The sequence below is a fragment of the Palaemon carinicauda genome, chromosome 19 (assembly GCF_036898095.1).
Source record: "Palaemon carinicauda isolate YSFRI2023 chromosome 19, ASM3689809v2, whole genome shotgun sequence".
NCBI classification, from domain to species: domain Eukaryota; kingdom Metazoa; phylum Arthropoda; class Malacostraca; order Decapoda; family Palaemonidae; genus Palaemon; species Palaemon carinicauda.
Window position 1 is genome coordinate 113,120,277 of NC_090743.1, and position 19,991 is coordinate 113,140,267.

Sequence of the window (19,991 nt, forward strand, 5' to 3'; positions counted from 1 at the left end):
CTTCATTCCTCAATGAATTCGCGTCCGAAAGCAATTGTTCTCTGAGAAATTTATCTTCAAAGTTTTTTCAAGATGAAAGCTTTGTTTGAGGAGTCCCGTCTTATCATCTTTATATTTATATTCATTTTCTTATTAAAGTTGATCATTTGTTTTCATCTGTGTTTCAATATATGAGTTCTTCTGGGCATGGAAAAATGGTCTCGTTCGGTAACAATGGTAGTAATAATGATACTAAACCGATCCCCTCTCTCGGATAAACCTACATCTTCAGAGGGCTACATTCGGGTAGTGGCTAAGAGGGTTAACACTGTCGGTGGGGGGGGGGGGGGGGTTGAACTATGGCGGGGCTAGACTTGAAGCACATAGTCGTGGGCAGAGGAACCGTCTTGGTCGGCGGGTTCTGTGTTGATCTCCACTGGGGGGGACGCCTCCACCTCCTCTTCGTATCGGCTGTGGAGAGGAAAGGTGAAGGAATATATAGTAAAGCTGTTATAGAGGGAGTTGAATTAGTTGATTCTAATATCCGAGTAAGAAAGACAATATTGGATTATCTGGGAATTCAGGTATAATGCACAAGTGAGTAATAGAGTATTCAAGTTGGTAATACAAGTTAATAAGGAGATACGTATGTGGAACACAATGGGAATATGTAAATACTCGTGTGAATAGCTATGCAAGTAGATATATGAGTCGATACCTGATTAAGTAAGTTGATACACAAGTGGATAACTGAGTAAGTTTAAATACACAGGGGAATACATTGAAGGGTGTACTATTGAAGTAGGAACAACAAATTTATATATATATATATATATATATATATATATATATATATATATATATATATATATATATATATTATATATATATATATGATATATATACAAAATATACATTATATATATACATATATACTTGCATACACACACACATACATATATATATATATATATATATATATACATATATATATATATATATGCGTGCGTGTGTGCGTGTCTGTTAATGTATCCTTGTTTGTATGTCTGTCTAAAGGGAGCGAGGTGGATAGATTAAATAAAAAGACTGCAAAGTTTTAACCGTATGTAAATATAATTGAAGAGACATCACATCTTTCATTCAATATGCTAAGATTCATAAAACTATGTAATGTAATTACGTGAAGGAACATATTGTGCATACCAGAATTCGTGTGCTTTCTTTTTGCGTATTTCTAATAAGGGGTCATAAGTATTTCCTGCCTTATTTCCTCATTTTTCCTGTTTAATCTTATTTCGAAATGGACGAGATAGATTTCCTGAAATGTTCTTGGACCTTTTGAAGTTATGGATGCAATTAAACTGGAGATGGAAGGAAAAAAGGAAAACGATGACTTTTTTCATTTTACAAGAGAATGATCAAAGGCATTTTTCTCTTCCCTGACATTCGATTTTTGTTGGTTTCATTAAATGAAAAATACTTTCATTATTACGCTTTTCGTCCGTGTTTCATAAATGCGGGTATTTCTGGTGGCTTTTGTACATGAATGAATAGTTAATGTCATGGATTTTTGGGAAAGGATTTTTATGAATGAAAGATTGATGTTATATTTTCAAATATTTTATTTTTTTATCGAAGGGATCCTTATTTATTGGCAGTTTTTTTTTATCCACATGGTCATTTGTTCTTATGTTTTATGTTTTCTATATACGTTGTATATCCATTTACATACATGTCTTAAATGCTTATGTTCTTATCCAAAATTCTACCCAAAATAGGCCAGATAGGCTGCTTACCATGACTAAAGTCTCTTCTACCCTTACCAAGAGGAAAGTAGCCACTGAACAATTACAGTGCAGTAGTTAAGACCCTTGATAAGAAGAATTGTTTGCTAATCTCAGTGTTGTCAGGTGTATGAGGACAGAGGAGGATGTGAAAAGAATAGGCCAAACTATTCTGTGTATGTGTAGGCAAAAAAAAAAAAAAAATAGTAACGAGAGAGATTATTCCAATGTAGTACTGTCTGGCTAGTTAAAGGATCCAATAACTCTCTTTGCAGTAGTATCTCGACGGGTGGCTGTTGGCCTGCCAACCTACTACCTCTAAATTGAGATTATGAAGAGGGAAAAGTTTCCTGCCAACAAGTAATGATTGATTATTCATCCTGAATGAAATATTATGAGGGAAGTCAGCTGAATAAAACAATATCTCTTGAAACTAAAGGGAAGTGTTCGGGTATAAACTTAGTTGGGTAATGCGATAGGAAACATTAGTTCGTGTTCGACGTACTATTGGGGATAAACATTAATTGATAGGTAAATTGTAGTAGTGCCTTACAAAAATGATTATTTATTGCTTTTATACACTGTAATTTTGTAAAGATTAGATACCACAAGATGTAGTAGAATAGGGAACAGCATAGATAATGAAGCTAATTATCAATTGATTTTTGATATCGCAAGTAATTGTTATTAGGTTCAACTAATTCACACAAGAGACATGGAAGGTAAGAATTTAGTGCAAGTGTAGGCTTCTGCTTACTTAGCATTGAAATGTCTTTAACCGATGGTCGCTCTAGCAGGTCTGGTCAGGAATGGATTGGTTGTTTACTGGGAGAAGAGAGAAAGTGGACAAAATCCTTTCTAAGTCATTTGAGACTTCAAAATGGGTTTTATGAAAAGGGAATTGTTTGTGGATGGTAATTACCTGTCGTAGGAATCCTCCCTGGCTTCTAGTAAGGCCTCCTTGGCTTCTAGTTTCTTCTTGTAGACGAGCAGCAGATGCAAGAAGCCCAGGCTTATCAACATCCCACCTGTTGAGACAGAGACACAAGATAACATTACTGGGAATTTTGTTTATTTATATCCGATTTGGGATTTGTTTTTTTATAAAGACAAACAGGATTATATTATTGTTAGCTGAAGAATAAATTGAATAAACTCGAATTAAAGGAAAAGTATATTTTCCGCTTCGCGATTTGTTTTGGGTAAAGACAAATAGGGTGGTTTTACTTTTAGCTTAAGAATAAATAGATAAAGGAAAAAGTGACAATTCTAGAACTTTGAGAAAGAAGGTAGAATTAAATTTAAATAGGGGAAGAGCTCCATCATTATCTATATATATATATATATATATATATATATATATATATATATATATATATATATATATATATATGTATGTATATATATATATATATTTGTATACTATATATATATATATATATATATATATATATATATATATATATGTATATATATATAGTCTTGTTGAATACTTATGCATATATGAATATATAATGTCTACTATTTGAAGACGAACTAGTTTTCCATTTTCTGAAATGTCTTGTTACACTTGAAAGGCCGAGATTAAGGAAACTGGAAGTGAGTGTCGACATAAGAATGGTTTTCACCACGTAAATTCAGTCTGCCCAACCTTCGCTTCTCATATTTAGGTAACTTTTCTCTCTCTCTCTCTCTCTCTCTCTCTCTCTCTCTCTCTCTCTCTCTCTCTCTCTCTCTCTCTCTCTCTCTCTCTCGTAGAATTCGAGATGAATGAATATCCACGTTTTGTGAATACACTCCAATTAACCCTCCCCCCCTCATGATTCGAGACTTCAAACCTCTTAGAATATTTGAATATGTGAAAAACTCTGCTGTTTAATTCTCTCTGACTCTTATTCGCTGCCCCTCAATCCCCCTTCCTTGGTTAGAAGAAATAGAGCCACACTCAACAAGAATAGCATATATATATATATATATATATATATATATATATATATATATATATATATATATATATATATATATATATAATTATGCTTTAAAAACTTTTGTACGTAGTACACTCGAGTACTGCAATGTGATATGGTACCCACACTGCCAAAAGGATATTGCACAAATAGAGAATGTACAAAGGTCCTATACTGCTAGAATAGAAGAAGTTAAGGACCTTGACTACTGGGAAGGACTGCAATCTTTTAAACTATACAATCTAGAAAGGAGAAGAGAACGCTACATGATAATACAAGCATGGAAGCAAATAGAAGGAATTACTGAAAACATCATGGAGCTAAAAATATCAGAAAGAGCAAGCTGAGGTAGATTAATAGGGCCAAAAAATATACCAGGAAAACTAAGGAAGGTGCACAGGACATTAATCCACTACGCACCAGCATCGATAATGCAGCGACTATTTAATGTGCTGCCAGCTCATCTAAGAAACATATCAGGAGTGAGCGTAGATGTGTTTAAGAATAAGCTCGATAAATACCTAAGATGCATCCCAGACCATCCAAGACTGGAAGATGCAAAATACACCTGAAGATGTATTAGCAACTCTCTGGTGGATATACGAGGTGCCTCACACTGAGGGACCTGGGGGAACCCAAACATAGAATAAGGCAAGGCAAGATAAGGTGAGGCTCTCTCTCTCTCTCTCTCTCTCTCTCTCTCTCTCTCTCTCTCTCTCTCTGACCACAAAGCCAGATCGTATTAACATGCCAATAACAAGTCTTAAAGTTTTAATCTTTTCAATTCCGAGTTTTTTTTTTTTTATCATTCCTTTGACATGGTAATGAATGCAGACGGATGATTGTTCTTAAGGACAAGAATTTATGATAAGGTTTTATTCTATAGTAGAATATCCTGTGTTTTGTGTGTGAGAGAGAGAGAGAGAGAGAGAGAGAGAGAGAGAGAGAGAGAGAGAGAGTATACATATATATTGGTTATAGACAGTTACAATCACGATTTATGATCGATTAAACTTGAACTTAAAAGCATAGAAACAGTCTATATATATATATATATATATATATACATATATATATATATGTGTGTGTGTGTGCGTGTGTTTGTGTGTGTGTATCTATATATATATATATATATATATGTGTGTGTGTGTGTATATGTATATATATATATATATATATGTATGTATATATATAATATCGGTATATATAATATATGTATAATATAGATTATATATATATATATATTATATATATATATATATATATATATATGGTAATTAATAATTAAAAGATTTGATAGGATGAGCAAAGTGGGAATACGTAGAACAAGTGAAAGGTTTGCTGTAGGTGAAGCGATGGGTCAAAGTATTTTGAGGTGGTTTAGTCATGTGGAAAGAATGGATAACAATAAGGCCGATAAATGGCGTGAGAAACTCATTGTTATAGGTTACATGGTCTCAAAAGCGTGCAGTGTGTGCACTGCTGATGAGGTTTATGTGGTAATTATGTATTGATGATTTGATGGGATCTACTGCACAACGGGTTCATCCAAGATTCAAAAGTTGAAGGAGGGATATGGCAGTGACTTTTCTTCCTGCTATTCTCAGAGGCGGTGACCTTTGGCTGAAGTTGCCTTTTTTGGATGACACGAGAGTTCGCGTTTGATGTTCTGTTTCCTTACTTTCGTGTGGGAACCCGACTTTTATATTTGTTCCTATGTTATTGTAACTTTGGTACTCCAAATTGTAGATACTGCATGCATAATTTACTGCATATTTACACAGACCATTATGGAAAAAAAACTCACATAAAATACAGTATGAGTATTGCACATTTGCATAGACCCACACATGACCACCCATCACCATAATCATCATCATATAGTAAAGCAACCGAAATTGTTTCAAGGAGTCGTTAGCAGTTTGCTTCTCTTAACGACCTTTGTTGATCGTTCTTTCCGAGAGGAAACGTCTGCCAAATGCTGGCCCCCTCTCGAAATACGATGGTAATTTTGCTCTTTGGGTGTAATAAGGGATGGTGCAGTGTGGAAGAATCTCTCTCTCTCTCTCTCTCTCTCTCTCTCTCTCTCTCTCTCTCTCTCTCTCTCTTCCTAGAAATGTTTTTCTCGTACGACCAAATAGTATCTCCAAGAAATGTATCAAGTTCGGGCATTGTAGAATAGTTTATTGAAACCATTGGAAGCAAATCAAAACATCATATTCTATTTTACTTTGGAATGAAGAGTTAAATTTATAAAATTCATCTCAAGTGTTCTTTCATCTTGCTTTTATGATATGAAATATCTATAGCGTAGAGTGTTTTTTATACTTGAAATAAATGTTAATATTTCTATGGGCTAACCATGAAAATAATTGTATCGTTTGCTAATGATTATATTCCTCAAAAAGCACTTGAAGCACCATGTATTAGTCCATGGGACCAGTCATGAGGTCCTCCCCGGTCCCAGTGATTTTTGCCAATTGGCACAAATTCAATACATACATATCCAATCCATCCCTGAGTTTACATATTTCGGTGTGATAGTTGTTTAGAAAGGATAGGGAGTCTCGTCTAGATGTTGACATGACCGCCTTTCTAGCTATGATTAAAAGTACTTTCTGAATCCCCCAACGAGTGATACATTTTGACTTTAATTTCTTTGAGTTCAGGTTTATTCGTATTAAAAGACCAAGAGGTTGAAATGTAATGATATAGTCATAACAAATAAAGTGACTTCATAGGCAAAGTCTGAGCTGCCATAGGTGGAGGTTGAAAGTTTTGTATAATCCATGAGAACTACATATTCTTGTAAGGGTGGGGGGGGGGGAGAGACTCCTGCTAAGTTTCCCACCAGAAAATCCTGTCCTCCTTTAGGATCAACATGAAATCCTTTTTAGTATGACTACCCCGTCAGCCTTCTTCAAAGGACTTTTCCCACTTAAGATATTTGCTGAACATCTTCATATTTATAGATTAGGTGATCCCAGTCTTTAGTTTGTCTGTGGCCACGCCAAATACGTAAGCTAATCAATCATTAATGAATACATCCTGATCTACGACTCTATGATGTTATATTATTAACTATCAATGTTGATTTGTTTTAGTCCTATTATATTGCCAAAATTTCGTTAGTGTGACGGGCCGAGAGAGGAGTTGTGAAATCAAAGGCAGATTGGAAACGACTGAGTTATATTGTTGTGGAACACTCTCCTTATATACAAAACCTCAAGGCAACAGGACATGACAAGTTCACAAGACAGAAAATATCACAGAGGAAAAACCAGACAGGAATTTTCATGTTCGTTTTAGTGCGAGGGAGGAGCGAAGATACAAGTATAATATATACAAAAAGAATTATGTACAATTGTGTGAAACACGGTTGGTACATGGCTCCCCCCCTAAAAATGACATACTGTACATGTTAAATAGGGCGCCCTGATCTAGAGAGGCGAACTGTAGGCGGGTCATCTGGCAGAAGATAAGCAGGTTTTAGACGATCAATGGAGACCCAGTCTTCTTTGCCCTGAATGTTTAGGAGGAATGCTTTCGGACTGCGTCGGATCACAAGGAAAGGTCCCGTGTAAGGGGGCGTTAACGGTGGCTTGCTGGTTTCATTGCGCAGGAAGACGTGCGTTGCAGAGTGCAAGTCCGTTGGTATGTGATGCTTCGCTGGGGGCTTGTAAGTCTGGCGGCACGGAGTAAATTTTCCCACGACGTGACGTATGCGCTGGAGATCGTCGGAGGAGGTTGTAGAAGGAAAAAACTCGGCAGGGACGACCAACGGGTCGCCATACACCATTTCGGCTGCCGAGACGTCGAGGGCGTCTTTAGGAGTGGTCCTTAGTCCAAGGAGGACCCAGGGAAGCTGAGTAAACCAGTTGCAATCCTTGCAGCGGGACATCAAAGCTGCTTTGAGGGTGCGATGAAAACGTTCAACCATTCCATTGGCAGCGGGGTTGTAGGCCGTTGTCTGATGTAGGGTGATGCCCAGGAGATTCGCTAATGACGTCCATAATTGAGAGGTGAAAGTGGTTCCCCTGTCAGAAGTAATATGCTCAGGGATACCGAATCTTGAAATCCATCCAGAGAGTAAGGCAGATGTACATGAGGCGGACGTTGTAGTTTCCATGGGAATGTCTTCAGGCCAACGAGTGGAGCGGTCGATGACGGTAAACAGGTAACGATGTCCTTGTGATGTGGGTAGGGGGCCTACAACGTCGACGTGAATGTGTGCGAAACGACGCTGAGGTTGAGGAAAGGTGCCCACTCCTGAATCCGTGTGTCGATGTACTTTGGAAGTTTGGCAAGAAGTACAGGCACGGACCCAATCCTTAGCATCCTTAGAAATGCCGTGCCAAATGAACTTTGCCTTCAGCAGCTGTGCAGTAGAACGGCACGAGGGATGTGAAAGGCCGTGGATGAAATCAAACACCTGTCGGCAAGAATCCAAGGTCGCGGTCTACCAGTACTGACGTCACAGAGGAGGGTGGTGTTGGAGTTTTCGAGGGGAAAATCCTCCCAACGGAGGGACGTGCAGGATGTCCTACAAGTTTGATACTCTGGATCCTGTCGTTGGGCTTCAGCCAGGGCGTTGTAATCCAATCCCAGTTGAACGGCAGCAAACGTGTTTCTTGACAGGGCATCGGCAACGGGATTCATTTTCCCAGGGACGTATTGAAGGGTGCAATTGTATTCAGCCACGGCAGAGAGATGTCGGCGTTGACGGGCCGACCAGGCGTCAGACTGTCGAGTGAAGGCGTGCACCAGAGGCATGTGGTCTGTGCTAATGACGAAGGGCGTACCTTCTAAGAAATGGCGAAAGTGACGGACAGCCAAGTGCACCGCCAGCAATTCTCGATCGAAGGTAGAATAACCCGATTCTGCCTTGGACAGTTTTCTGCTGAAGAAGGCCAATGGGCGGGGCGAGCCTTTGACCACCTGCTCGAGACCTGCACCAATAGCGACGTCGCTGGCATCGGTGGAGAGAAGGAGAGGGGCGTGTGGGATAGGAAAAGTGAGAGCCGCAGCAGTTGATAGGGCCTTCTTTGCATTGCAGAAGGCCACTTCTTGAAGGGGACCCCACTTCAAGTCCTTTGGCTTGCCCTTGAGGGAGGCGTAGAGGGGAGCAAGAGTGGCGGCAATGGCTGGCAGAAAGCGGTGATAATAGTTGATCATGCCCAAGAATTCCTGCAGAGCTTTGACGGTCGAGGGCGTGGGGAAATTCTGAACAGCTGCTACCTTCTCAGGGAGGGGATGGACTCCTTCAGGAGTGATACGGTGCCCTAAGAACGACACTTCGTTGGCGCCAAAGATACACTTGTCGTACCGGACTACAAGGCCGTTTTGTTGCAGGCGGTCGAGCACGATGCGCAGGTGACGGAGGTGTTCCTCTTTTGAGGAGGAGAACACAAGTATGTCGTCCACATAACATACACAGAAAGGGAGGTCCCCTAAGATGCCATCCATGAGACGTTGAAACGTTGCCCCAGCATTACGAAGGCCAAAACAGGAGTAATTGAAGGTGTATGTGCCAAACGGAGTGATGATGGCGGTCTTGGGGATGTCTTCTGGGTTCATAGGCACCTGATAATACCCCTTCAGGAGGTCGAGTGTAGAGAAAACCTTTGCTTTGTGCAGGTAGGAGGTTACATCGGCAATGTTTGGGAGGGGGTAGTGATCCGGTTCTGTTTGCATGTTCAGGCGCCTGTATTCCCCGCACGGACGGGGGGAGCTGTCTTTCTTCAGAACGATGTGTAAGGGTGACGACCATGGGCTGGAGGCCTTTTGGCAAAGGCCCATTTTCTCCATTTCGGCAAACGTCTGTTTGGCGGCTGCCAATCGTTCCGGTGCCAGACGTCTGAATTTTGCGAAGACTGGGGGTCCCGTCGTCTTGATATGGTGATAAATACCGTGCTTGGCAGGAACCGTGGGCGTTTGGCGAAGTTCTGGACGGAAAACTTCCGGGTACGACGTGAGGAGGTGGGCGTAGGCATCCGTGGGTGCGCTGAGGTGGAGAGCGAGGTTAGAGGGGGCGGGTTGAAGAGGTGTCGACAAGTACGAGTCTGCGTTGACCAGTCGTCGGTGGGCGACATCGACCAGAAGGTGGAAATGAGAGAGGAAATCCGCACCGAGAATTGGCATTGTGACGTCAGCAACGAGAAACTTCCAATTGAATTTACCGTTTCCGAACGATACTGTGAGGCTCTCGTAACCGTAGGTGGGTATCGCAGATCCGTTGGCCGCTACCAAGCGGACGTCGGCAGATGTAGACAGACTACGTTGTGCCTTGAAGAGTTTCCTTGGCAAAAGAGAACGACAAGCACCCGTGTCTACCAAAAATCGCACGCCCGTTCCTGCATCCTGTAAAAAGAAAAGATTAGAAACATGGGAGGCTACCGCCACAAGCGATGGCCTACTTACACGTTTTTTGGCCACTGACAATCTTTGGCACATTTCTTCGCGGTTGCCCCGAATCTGAAGTGGCAGTAGCAAAACTGCGGTGGATGGGAGGTAGTAAGTGGCTGTAGAAGTCGTTCGTTGGGGCGCGAGCGATTGGTGGGTGGTGTGCGGCTTTGTCGCCGCTTCGGCACGTCACGGGGTAGGCGTGTATGTCCTACGGCATTCATGTCAGCTTCGGTTGACGTTGAATAGGCATCCTCGTCGTCAGGGGTGGAGGCGTTGATGGAGGTCTTGAAGTGGCTGTCCATAAGGGCGTCGGCTTTGGTCATCAAGTCCTTTATGGGTAAACTATCGACATCGGGTATGGCAGCGCGCACAGGTTCAGGTAAACGGCGTATCCAAAGGGCACAGAGTAGGTTCACCTCACGAGGAGAGCCGTCTGCGGCAGGTTGAAGGCGAGCGATACTGGTCATTTCCCTGAGGGCAAGCGAAGCCCTTTGGTCCCCCAACGGTTGTTGCGAGAGCTGAAAAAGCTTTGCTATACGGGCGGCTGGTGACAGCGAGTACTGCTGCAGAAGGTATGATTTGAGGTCGTCATACGCTATTGGGGTGTCTCCTTGTTCACAAAGCCAGTCGGATATTTCTGGGAAGGTGTCCTCGGGTATCGCCGCGAGAACATATTCCGCTTTGGTGGTTGAGCGAGTCACGCCCCTGATACGAAACTGGACTTCTGCGCGCTGAAACCAAGCAAACGCCTCTCCGCTGGCAAACGATGAAAGTTTGAATGGAGCGGCCGCAGCACCAACTGCCGTAGAGTCCGCCATAGTACCAACGATGAAGGGGCGAGGGGGTGGGGGTGGAAGGCGGTGGGAGCGAGTCGACTTCCGGGGTCACCAATGTGACGGGCCGAGAGAGGAGTTGTGAAATCAAAGGCAGATTGGAAACGACTGAGTTATATTGTTGTGGAACACTCTCCTTATATACAAAACCTCAAGGCAACAGGACATGACAAGTTCACAAGACAGAAAATATCACAGAGGAAAAACCAGACAGGAATTTTCATGTTCGTTTTAGTGCGAGGGAGGAGCGAAGATACAAGCATAATATATACAAAAGGAATTATGTACAATTGTGTGAAACACGGTTGGTACATTAGTCAAGATTCATTAAAGTAAAACAGTTTGTCTTTAAAAAATGTAAAATAGAATTAGACAAATGTTCATACTAAATATTTTCCTCATTTTAATTTTGCTTTTCGATTTTATCTGTTGTGAAGGATATTAGATGGAGATGGTTTGGGCATGCTTTTCGGACTCCCCAAGAGAGAATGCTTCACCAAACTTTCAACTGGGCTCCACAAGGCACTAGAAGAGTTGGAAGTCCCAGGCCTACATGGCTGAGGTCTATGAAACGTGAAGTAGGAGATGGTGAATGGAAAAGTATTAATTTAAAAGCTAAAGATTGAGACGACTGACGAATTCTAACTGAGGCCCTTTGCCTCAATAGACGTAGAAGATGATGATGATGATGATGATGAAGGATATTTAGTAGTTAAAGAAATCCGATCTTTTCTTTTTTCTTCAATTATTGTACTTATAGCTTTTGTTTATTTTATTCTCAATTACTCTACGTCTATCTTTGTGTATCTACGGAAGAAAGTCTTAATATAACGCCTAGCTCATCCACACCATCTAAATATCAGGAAATTTCTCTTTCAAGGCGCGAAATACTTCTTGATGATATATCAGTGTATTTGGAAGCACCAAATAAGTTTGGGGTTTTCAAGATAAGTCGATTTTGGTAACTCAAAACTCAAGTCATAAGTTCCTTTTTCGTAGAATGTGTAGTAGTAGTAGTAGTAGTAGTAGTAGTAGTAGTAGTAGTAGTAATCTCATTCTATCCATCGAATTTATTTCAGAATTTATTGATGCCTTTCCATACTCTGTATTCATTTCCAATAGGAATGTAAGTTGTTGGGCACAACTGGCCGTACTACTAGCTACGGGGGGTATACGGGCAAAATTTTTGTGAAATCGTGGGTGTGACGCAAGGGGCATGCAACAGTCTTTGACCTCGTAGCCCACCGTATACCAGCCGCAAAATTTTCACTCGCTGCACTAAAATGTTCTGCGGCAGTCAAGAAAATTTGTAGTCGCAGACAGGATGCACGTCTGACGCAAGTAAGCTGTGCGTGTGACTTACGTGCCGTAGGATTTTCTGTGGCATGATCTCCGCACATTGGTCGTGCATGTAATTTGCGTGTAACTTGCGTCACAAGTGTGAGCCACGCACGTTTGTCGTACGGAGTTAAAAGAAGTACGTGGTCCGTACGTGCACCGTACGATGCAATTGCGGCAAAAGTAGGTGTGTAGGACAATGACAGGACGGCGTTAGTACTAATGCACGATATTTACATGATTTTCAGGATATATATTCTGCTGCAGCAAGTACATCATCAATCTGATGTACATCCCTTTGCCAAGTAGGTAGTCTCTCTCTCTCTCTCTCTCTCTCTCTCTCTCTCTCTCTCAGTATTCTTAATTACTATCTCTCCGGATCCCCAATTTTGTACAAAGACGGTAATCAGCTTTCTTGTCCGTGATTATTTGAGTATATATATATATATATATATATATGTGTGTGTGTGTATATATAATATATATATATATATAATATATATATATATATATATAAATGCATATATATATATATTTATATATATATATATATGTGTATATATATGTATATATATATATATATATATGTATATATAAATACATATATATATGTATGTATATATATATATGTATATATATATATATATATGTACAGTATATATATATATATATATATATAAATGCATATATATATATCTGTATGTATATATATATATATATATGTGTGTATATATATATATATATATATATAGCAATTTATATATATATGCATATATATATATATATGTATATATTTATGCATTTGTATATATGTGTATATATATGCGTATATATATAGCAATTTATATATAGATGCACACACACACATATATATATATATATATATATATATATATATATATATATATATAAATATATACTGTATATATTCATATGCATTTATATATATAAATATATATATATATATATATATATATATATATATACCGTATATATATATATATATATATACCGTATATATATATATATATATATGTTCATTTATATATATATATATGCATATATATACACATATACAAATACATATATATATATATATATAGATAGATAGATAGATAGATAGATAGATAAATGCATATATATATATATATATATATACATACAGTATAATATATATATATATATATATATATAAATGCATATGAAGATATACAGTATATATATATATATATATATATTATATATATATAAATGCATATGAAGATATACAGTATATATATATATACATATATATATATATATATATATAAATTGCTATGTATATATATATATATATATATATATAATGGATATCCACGCTGTAGAACTTGCAACCCTTCGGTGTGGAGCGCGGGCATAGCACGGTGGTATTTCTACCCGCCAGGGGACCCTTAAGACTCGTACTCCGGAAGTGCGTCACCTGCATTACACGCATGTCCTTAGTGCGTGCTTAGTACTCTTCCCGCATGTACCGTACGCCATAATTTTCCCAAGCATTCATCTCACGACACTCGCGAACCGTGCGGCACCCGTGCGTCACACGTACTTAACCCGTACTTAACACTCAACACACTAACTACCAATTACATCGCAGGAGTTCATGGCTATGACTGAAAAATTCCCAGACACGTGCGGCTAAAAATTCGTACGGGGAGTTTTGCCCAACGCCTTATACTTGTACTTACTTTTCCAAGTCTTGTTTCCTTTGGCCCTTAAACAATGAAATGTTCTGAATTTGTTGAGCTCCCTCCCCCTCCCTCTCCCTCTCCCTTTCATCCCTTAACTGGATACCCCTTCCCCTCCGTCAGTGTCTGCCATCCCTCCCTGGATTTCATTCTGTAAAACCACCAGAACGTCCTCCCATCCAATTTGAATACTCCCCCCCCCCCTTCTCCTCCCCCGTGAAACTTACGAAGTAAACTTTCCTTTGGGAATTTATTCAGTAATCAATAGAAACTCTCCTCTCTCTCTCTCTCTCTCTCTCTCTCTCTCTCTCTCTCTCTCTCTCTCTCTCGAAGCAGGACGTTTTCCGGCCATGGCTTTAGTGACATCTGCGATTAAATGAACTGTGTTTGTATTTTCACGTCAAGGTTCAAAAGGTTAATTTGGCATTCCTTTGAATGGGTCTGTTTTTGTTTACTGGATGCGTTCCCTACGCAATTGTTCTGCATTGTGTCGTTTGGTATGCAGTGGACATTGAAGTTTCTTTTTGTAGGTTAGTAGGAGGAAGGGTTTTTGTTCTGTCACTCAAAGCAGATTTAACCACATTTCTACTCATTGCTAAAATCAGTGAAATGAGTTATTGACAGGAGGTTTGTGTTTGGAACTCTGTAAACACAGCTGAGTTTGATATACTTTGGAAACATTGTGATATTTTTTATATATTAAGATGGTATAAACTAAAGATTATTTAGCGCCCGTTTATGCAGTATTTATATACTGACTTGAGGATACACATATGCAAATAGGAATATTACCCATATTGCAACATGGAGAACATATGGAGCTATTTTACGAGTGGCTTCTGCGGCCCTTTTCATATGATAACTATTTTCGCTATCGGACTACTTTTAACAATCTTTGTAATAGGTTGTGGATGAAGATGGAAATGCTGAATTCATTATTGTTTTTGATAGGTTTAAAATACTGATATTTCATAGTAGTGAATTGATGCATTTCAAAAATTATCATTTTACTGACATGTCCCTCCCCTGTAGTTTTGTCGTTCCAGGGGGCATGGGCCTTAGAGGGTATTAGTTTCCCGCTGATGTCTTCGTATTTGGGTATTTCATCGTTGTCTTATACATTATTAATCTTGTGTGATTGTGGGTGACAGTTTATTGACTAATAAACCCTTTGACTTTTTTTCTCCTTTGTTGAATAACACCATCCGAAACTGTGGAAAGTTCCAGTCCCCTGTCCCACCTCCTACCCTATATCCTCAAGTTCTTCCTTTCATCCCTCTCTATCACTAAACTCCTTTCCACCAAGTTCCCCCTCGTATTCTATTTGCCTCTTCAATATTTGAATTTGCACCTCTACGTATACAATATCCCTCAGGAATGTCCGACGACCACCTCTTTGGACTGGCGTCCTTTGAAAATCTAGTTGCAGAAGTCCTTTGCATCCTCTGAACGTGTGGAAACCTAATTCTCCTTCCTGGACTTTCTCATTTAGCCCCTTTGAAACAGCTGTTCGTTGCCTTAGGGGCTGGTGACAAAATTACCTGACTTGTCCTTTTCATTCCCAGGCAAAAGCTGCTCGGAGGAACGTTACATATTTTTGCTCACACCCCTCGGGTGCATTTCCGCATAAGTTGAGTTTACCAAAATGTTTTTTTTTTTAATTTATTATTATTATTATTTTTATTATTATTATTATTATTGTTATTATTATTATTATTATTATTATTATTATTATTATTATTATTTAAAGCTCATAGGACAGCAAACAGTAATTCGAAAAAGTAGATTACAGAAAAAAAAATTAAAGAACCAAACTTTTTTATTCATTTTTTTTCGATATGGTCACGTAGACAGAGAAAGATGTTAAAGCATATGACACAGGCTTCAAGAATATATATATATATATATATATATATATATATATATATATATATATATATATATATATATATATGTGTGTGTATATATATATATATATATATATGTGTGTGTGTGTGTGTGTGTGTGTCTGTATATATATATATATATATATATATATATATATATATATATATATATATATATATATATATATATATATAGTATATATGTATATATATATATATATTATATATATATATGCATATTTGTATATATATACATGTATATATACATATACATATGTAAATTTACGTTGTTTTTAAGAATTAACTTTTTATTTCACGTCTTTTTGTTATAAAGTCTTATGTAATGTGTTTGAGAGTGTTATGTGACCATATGAGATAGGAACAAGGGCTTATGTAATGTTCTTTTATATTTTTTATGAGGTATTGCATCATGTTTGAGAGAAAATGTGCAATTTTTATAAGCCATGTGCTTTGGAAGATTCCCGAAAATCCTATTGTTAGGCTGTTATCTTTTTTTTTTTTCCGAGAACGGTGGGTGGGTGGAGCTGGCTGAGGAGGGTTGCCGTAAGCGTGGTTGGTTCTCTTGTTCGATATGTGATAGTTGGAATCTCTGGTGTCGCTGTTAGGCCAACTCCTCCCGCTTCCCAGATCTTTTGGAGTAATCTGGAAGTAGCTAAGTTTCATATAAAGGCTACCCCAGGGATGCATAGATCAGATAGAGAATCCCAGCTGTAAGTTATAGCCATTTCCCCCTCTCTCTCTCTCTTATAGGCATCTCAGTATATTGTTTTAAAAGTGTTCAGTGACATATCAAAGTTTTGGATGGATGGGGTTTTGTAAACAGAGTATTCATAAGAGTTCTCTTAGTTTTTGTAAATTGCCCTATACTAAGGTGAAAGGTATTTGTATCGTGATCTGTTAATCTATTTTCATTAGGTATCAAACTTAAATATTGTATTCAAATGTGATTTCAAGTGAAACAAGTGATTGTATTTTATTTTTGTAAAGTGTGTTTTATCAATCACCAGTGTTTAAATTAGTATTCGCTCATATCCTGTAAAGAATCATAGTAAGAAGTGGTTTTGAATAAGTCTTAAGAATAATAACCCAGTTTCGTTTTGAGTGTACTTAAGAGACCTCTGGATATTCAGTGTTTTATATTTTGCTGTCTGGGAGTTATATAACTGTCTCAGAGTTTGTGTAACAGTTTTAATATAAAAGAAAACAGGGGAGTTTGGAACTCAAGAGGTTGTATAGCTTGCCAGCCATAATATATATTATATTGAATGTTTGATTCCAAGACACGTGACCATATATATATATATATATATATATGTGTGTGTGTGTATATATATATATATATGTATATATATATATATATATATATATATATATATATATATATATATAGTGTGTGTGTGTGTGGTAATAGGTTTGCCATCATATTTATCATTTGTGGGATTTACGATATGATCTCGCCTGAAACATAATGTATATATATATATATATATATATATATATATATACATACATATATATATGTGTGTATATATATGTATATATATGCACATATACAGTATATATATATATATATATATATATATATATATATATATATATATGTATATATACATACATACATACATACATATATATGTGTGTGTGTATCAGTATCATTGGTGTTTGAATACTCTAATGTTTCAAAAGTGCGGGAGTGTTGTGTATCTACTTTTACATTAACTTGACAAATACGTAATGTAACACACTTCATTAATTAAACAATATTACAGTCATCCTCATTCAAGTATTTCATCGTGTATCTGGAGAAGAGAAACGAACGTCCTTCTAACCCATTGAATGAATGAATTTCTGGCATTATCATTGCGCCATTGAGTGATTGCATTAATAGAATATGACTCCCGTCTCATCAATCCCAAGTTTTCCTGACCTCATTAAATGATGACGCCATAAATAGGAAGACCACATCATCACTCAATCGTCCAGCCCGGGTTCTCATGTATGAAGAAAAAGGGGTCACGAAGTATCAATTGGTGTTTGTTTTGGGTGTTTGCAGTTTTGAGTCAGTTTAGTTTCGCTATTTCCGACTTGTTTGATTTCAGTTAGGGTGGTTTTGGGAGCTCAAATTATTATTATTATTATTATTATTATTATTATTATTATTATTATAATTAATTGCTAGGCTACAACCCTATTTGGAAAAGCAACGGGGAGAGTGGCTCAGTGAGGAAAGGAAACTTAAGGAAAAATAAAATATTTCAAGAAGAGTAACATTAAATTAAATACCCTTAGAAAAACTTTAGACATATGCACAAGTACGGCCACATATATATTTGTATATTTACACATACATATAGTGTTTATATAAATGAACTTGAATTGATAGTGACTATTAGCCACAATCAAATAATCATATTATCAGCATTTTTGGTAAACATAACAAAACATTGATATCCTAATTCTCTCTCTCTCTCTCTCTCTCTCTCTCTCTCTCTCTCTCTCTCTCTCTCTCTCTCTCTCTCTCTCTCTCTCAAACGCTGCTGTTTCATAATGTAAAATATATAGAATTTTTAAAAGGAATAATGAAGAATATTAGCGTAAAGGAATATTTTACGTTTCTGAATGTTATAGTTTTGTTGCATTAAAGTTTAAGGTCATCGAAAGTCTTTGCAGTTTTTGCATTCATGCATTGAGAGACGCATCTTTTGCTTTCACACTTATTGGAAAATTGAGTAATTTGTGAAGAGTCGGGAACTTGCATTCATGTGTTTTCTTAAGTCGAAGGTTTTAAAAATATGCTAATTACGAGCTCTGCAGATTTTAATTTATATTTTATCTTATTTTTGATATCTATAGTTGTGTTGTGCAAGTTTTCGTAATTAACATAACAATGTAATGTTTCGATTAGTAGAAAGGTCTGCGTTTGTGGATATCCTCTGTAGGTTGATAGAGACGTCGATAAGATAACTTTGGAAGTACAGAGGAAGAAAGAGAAATCACACATTTCATAAGTGAATACCATTAAATAATAATCAAAGTGGTTGTTTGACGTTGTTACTGTTTGTAGAAATATTTATTGTTAATTTGTACTCATCATTTATTTATTTCCTTCTTTCCTTTCCTCACTGGGCTATTTTTCCCTGTTGGAGCCTGTGGTCTTATAGCATCTTGCTTTTCCAAATAGGGTTGTAGCTTGGCTAGTAATAATAATAATAATGATAATCATAATAATAATAATAACAACTGTGATGTTTAAAAGCTTGACGAGGTGCCAGCTTGGGTAGCAGCTCTTAAGATAAGCTAGTGTTGTCCTCATTATTTTGTACAGTTATTTATTCGTGCTGTTTTAACTCTTTAATAATGTGAGGATTCCGGCTTTGACCGAGTACGAGGAGCTGGTTGATAAGTAAATATGATTTCTTAGAATTCATTTGCTGTTTAATTCAGATTGGATAAAATACTTCTTTCCATGAAGTGATTGAGATTTGTTTATTTGTAAACCGAGAAATGTTTCACTTAATTTGGACATTTAGATTTATTATTTGACAGCGTTTTCCCTTTATCACGATTATGTGTTTACTTATTTTATTGTTGATATTCTCATTATTATTGTTGTGTAGTTATCGAGAATTATTTTCTTCATCCATGTAAATATCTACTGATTAAACAATTAGACTCTATATATGAAGAGTATTTAGAAATACTCTTTTGTGAAGGTAGTTGGGAGTGAAAAACGTCTCCTCGAGATCTGTTCAATACCTAAATTAGATGTGGAAAGAAAAAAAAATTGGAGTGCTCTTTAAAATGGACGAGTTTACGGGAATCATAGAAAACGGGATGTGGAAAGAAGCTTCTAATGGAGTGGTTTTCCTCAAATTCTGAGTGTCAACTTATATATATATATATATATATATATATATATATATATATATATATATATATATATATATATATATATGTATATATGTATATATATATATAATATATATATATATATATATATATATATATATATATATATATATATATATATATATATATATATATATATATATAT

The 19,991-nt window shown here is 37.2% G+C and overlaps 1 protein-coding gene across 1 annotated transcript in view; it reads right to left on the reverse strand.

Moving 5' to 3' along the window:
• Positions 1-326: 326 nt before the first annotated feature.
• Positions 327-19,991, reverse strand: part of LOC137658308 (uncharacterized) — a 58,727-nt gene continuing 39,062 nt past the window's right edge. The window contains exons 4-5 of the mRNA XM_068392981.1: positions 2,686-2,791; positions 327-450 (exon numbers count right to left, since the gene is read on the reverse strand). Coding sequence (XP_068249082.1) covers positions 348-450; positions 2,686-2,791 — 209 coding nt within the window. The 3' untranslated portion in view covers positions 327-347. The remainder of the gene's footprint in view (positions 451-2,685; positions 2,792-19,991) is intronic.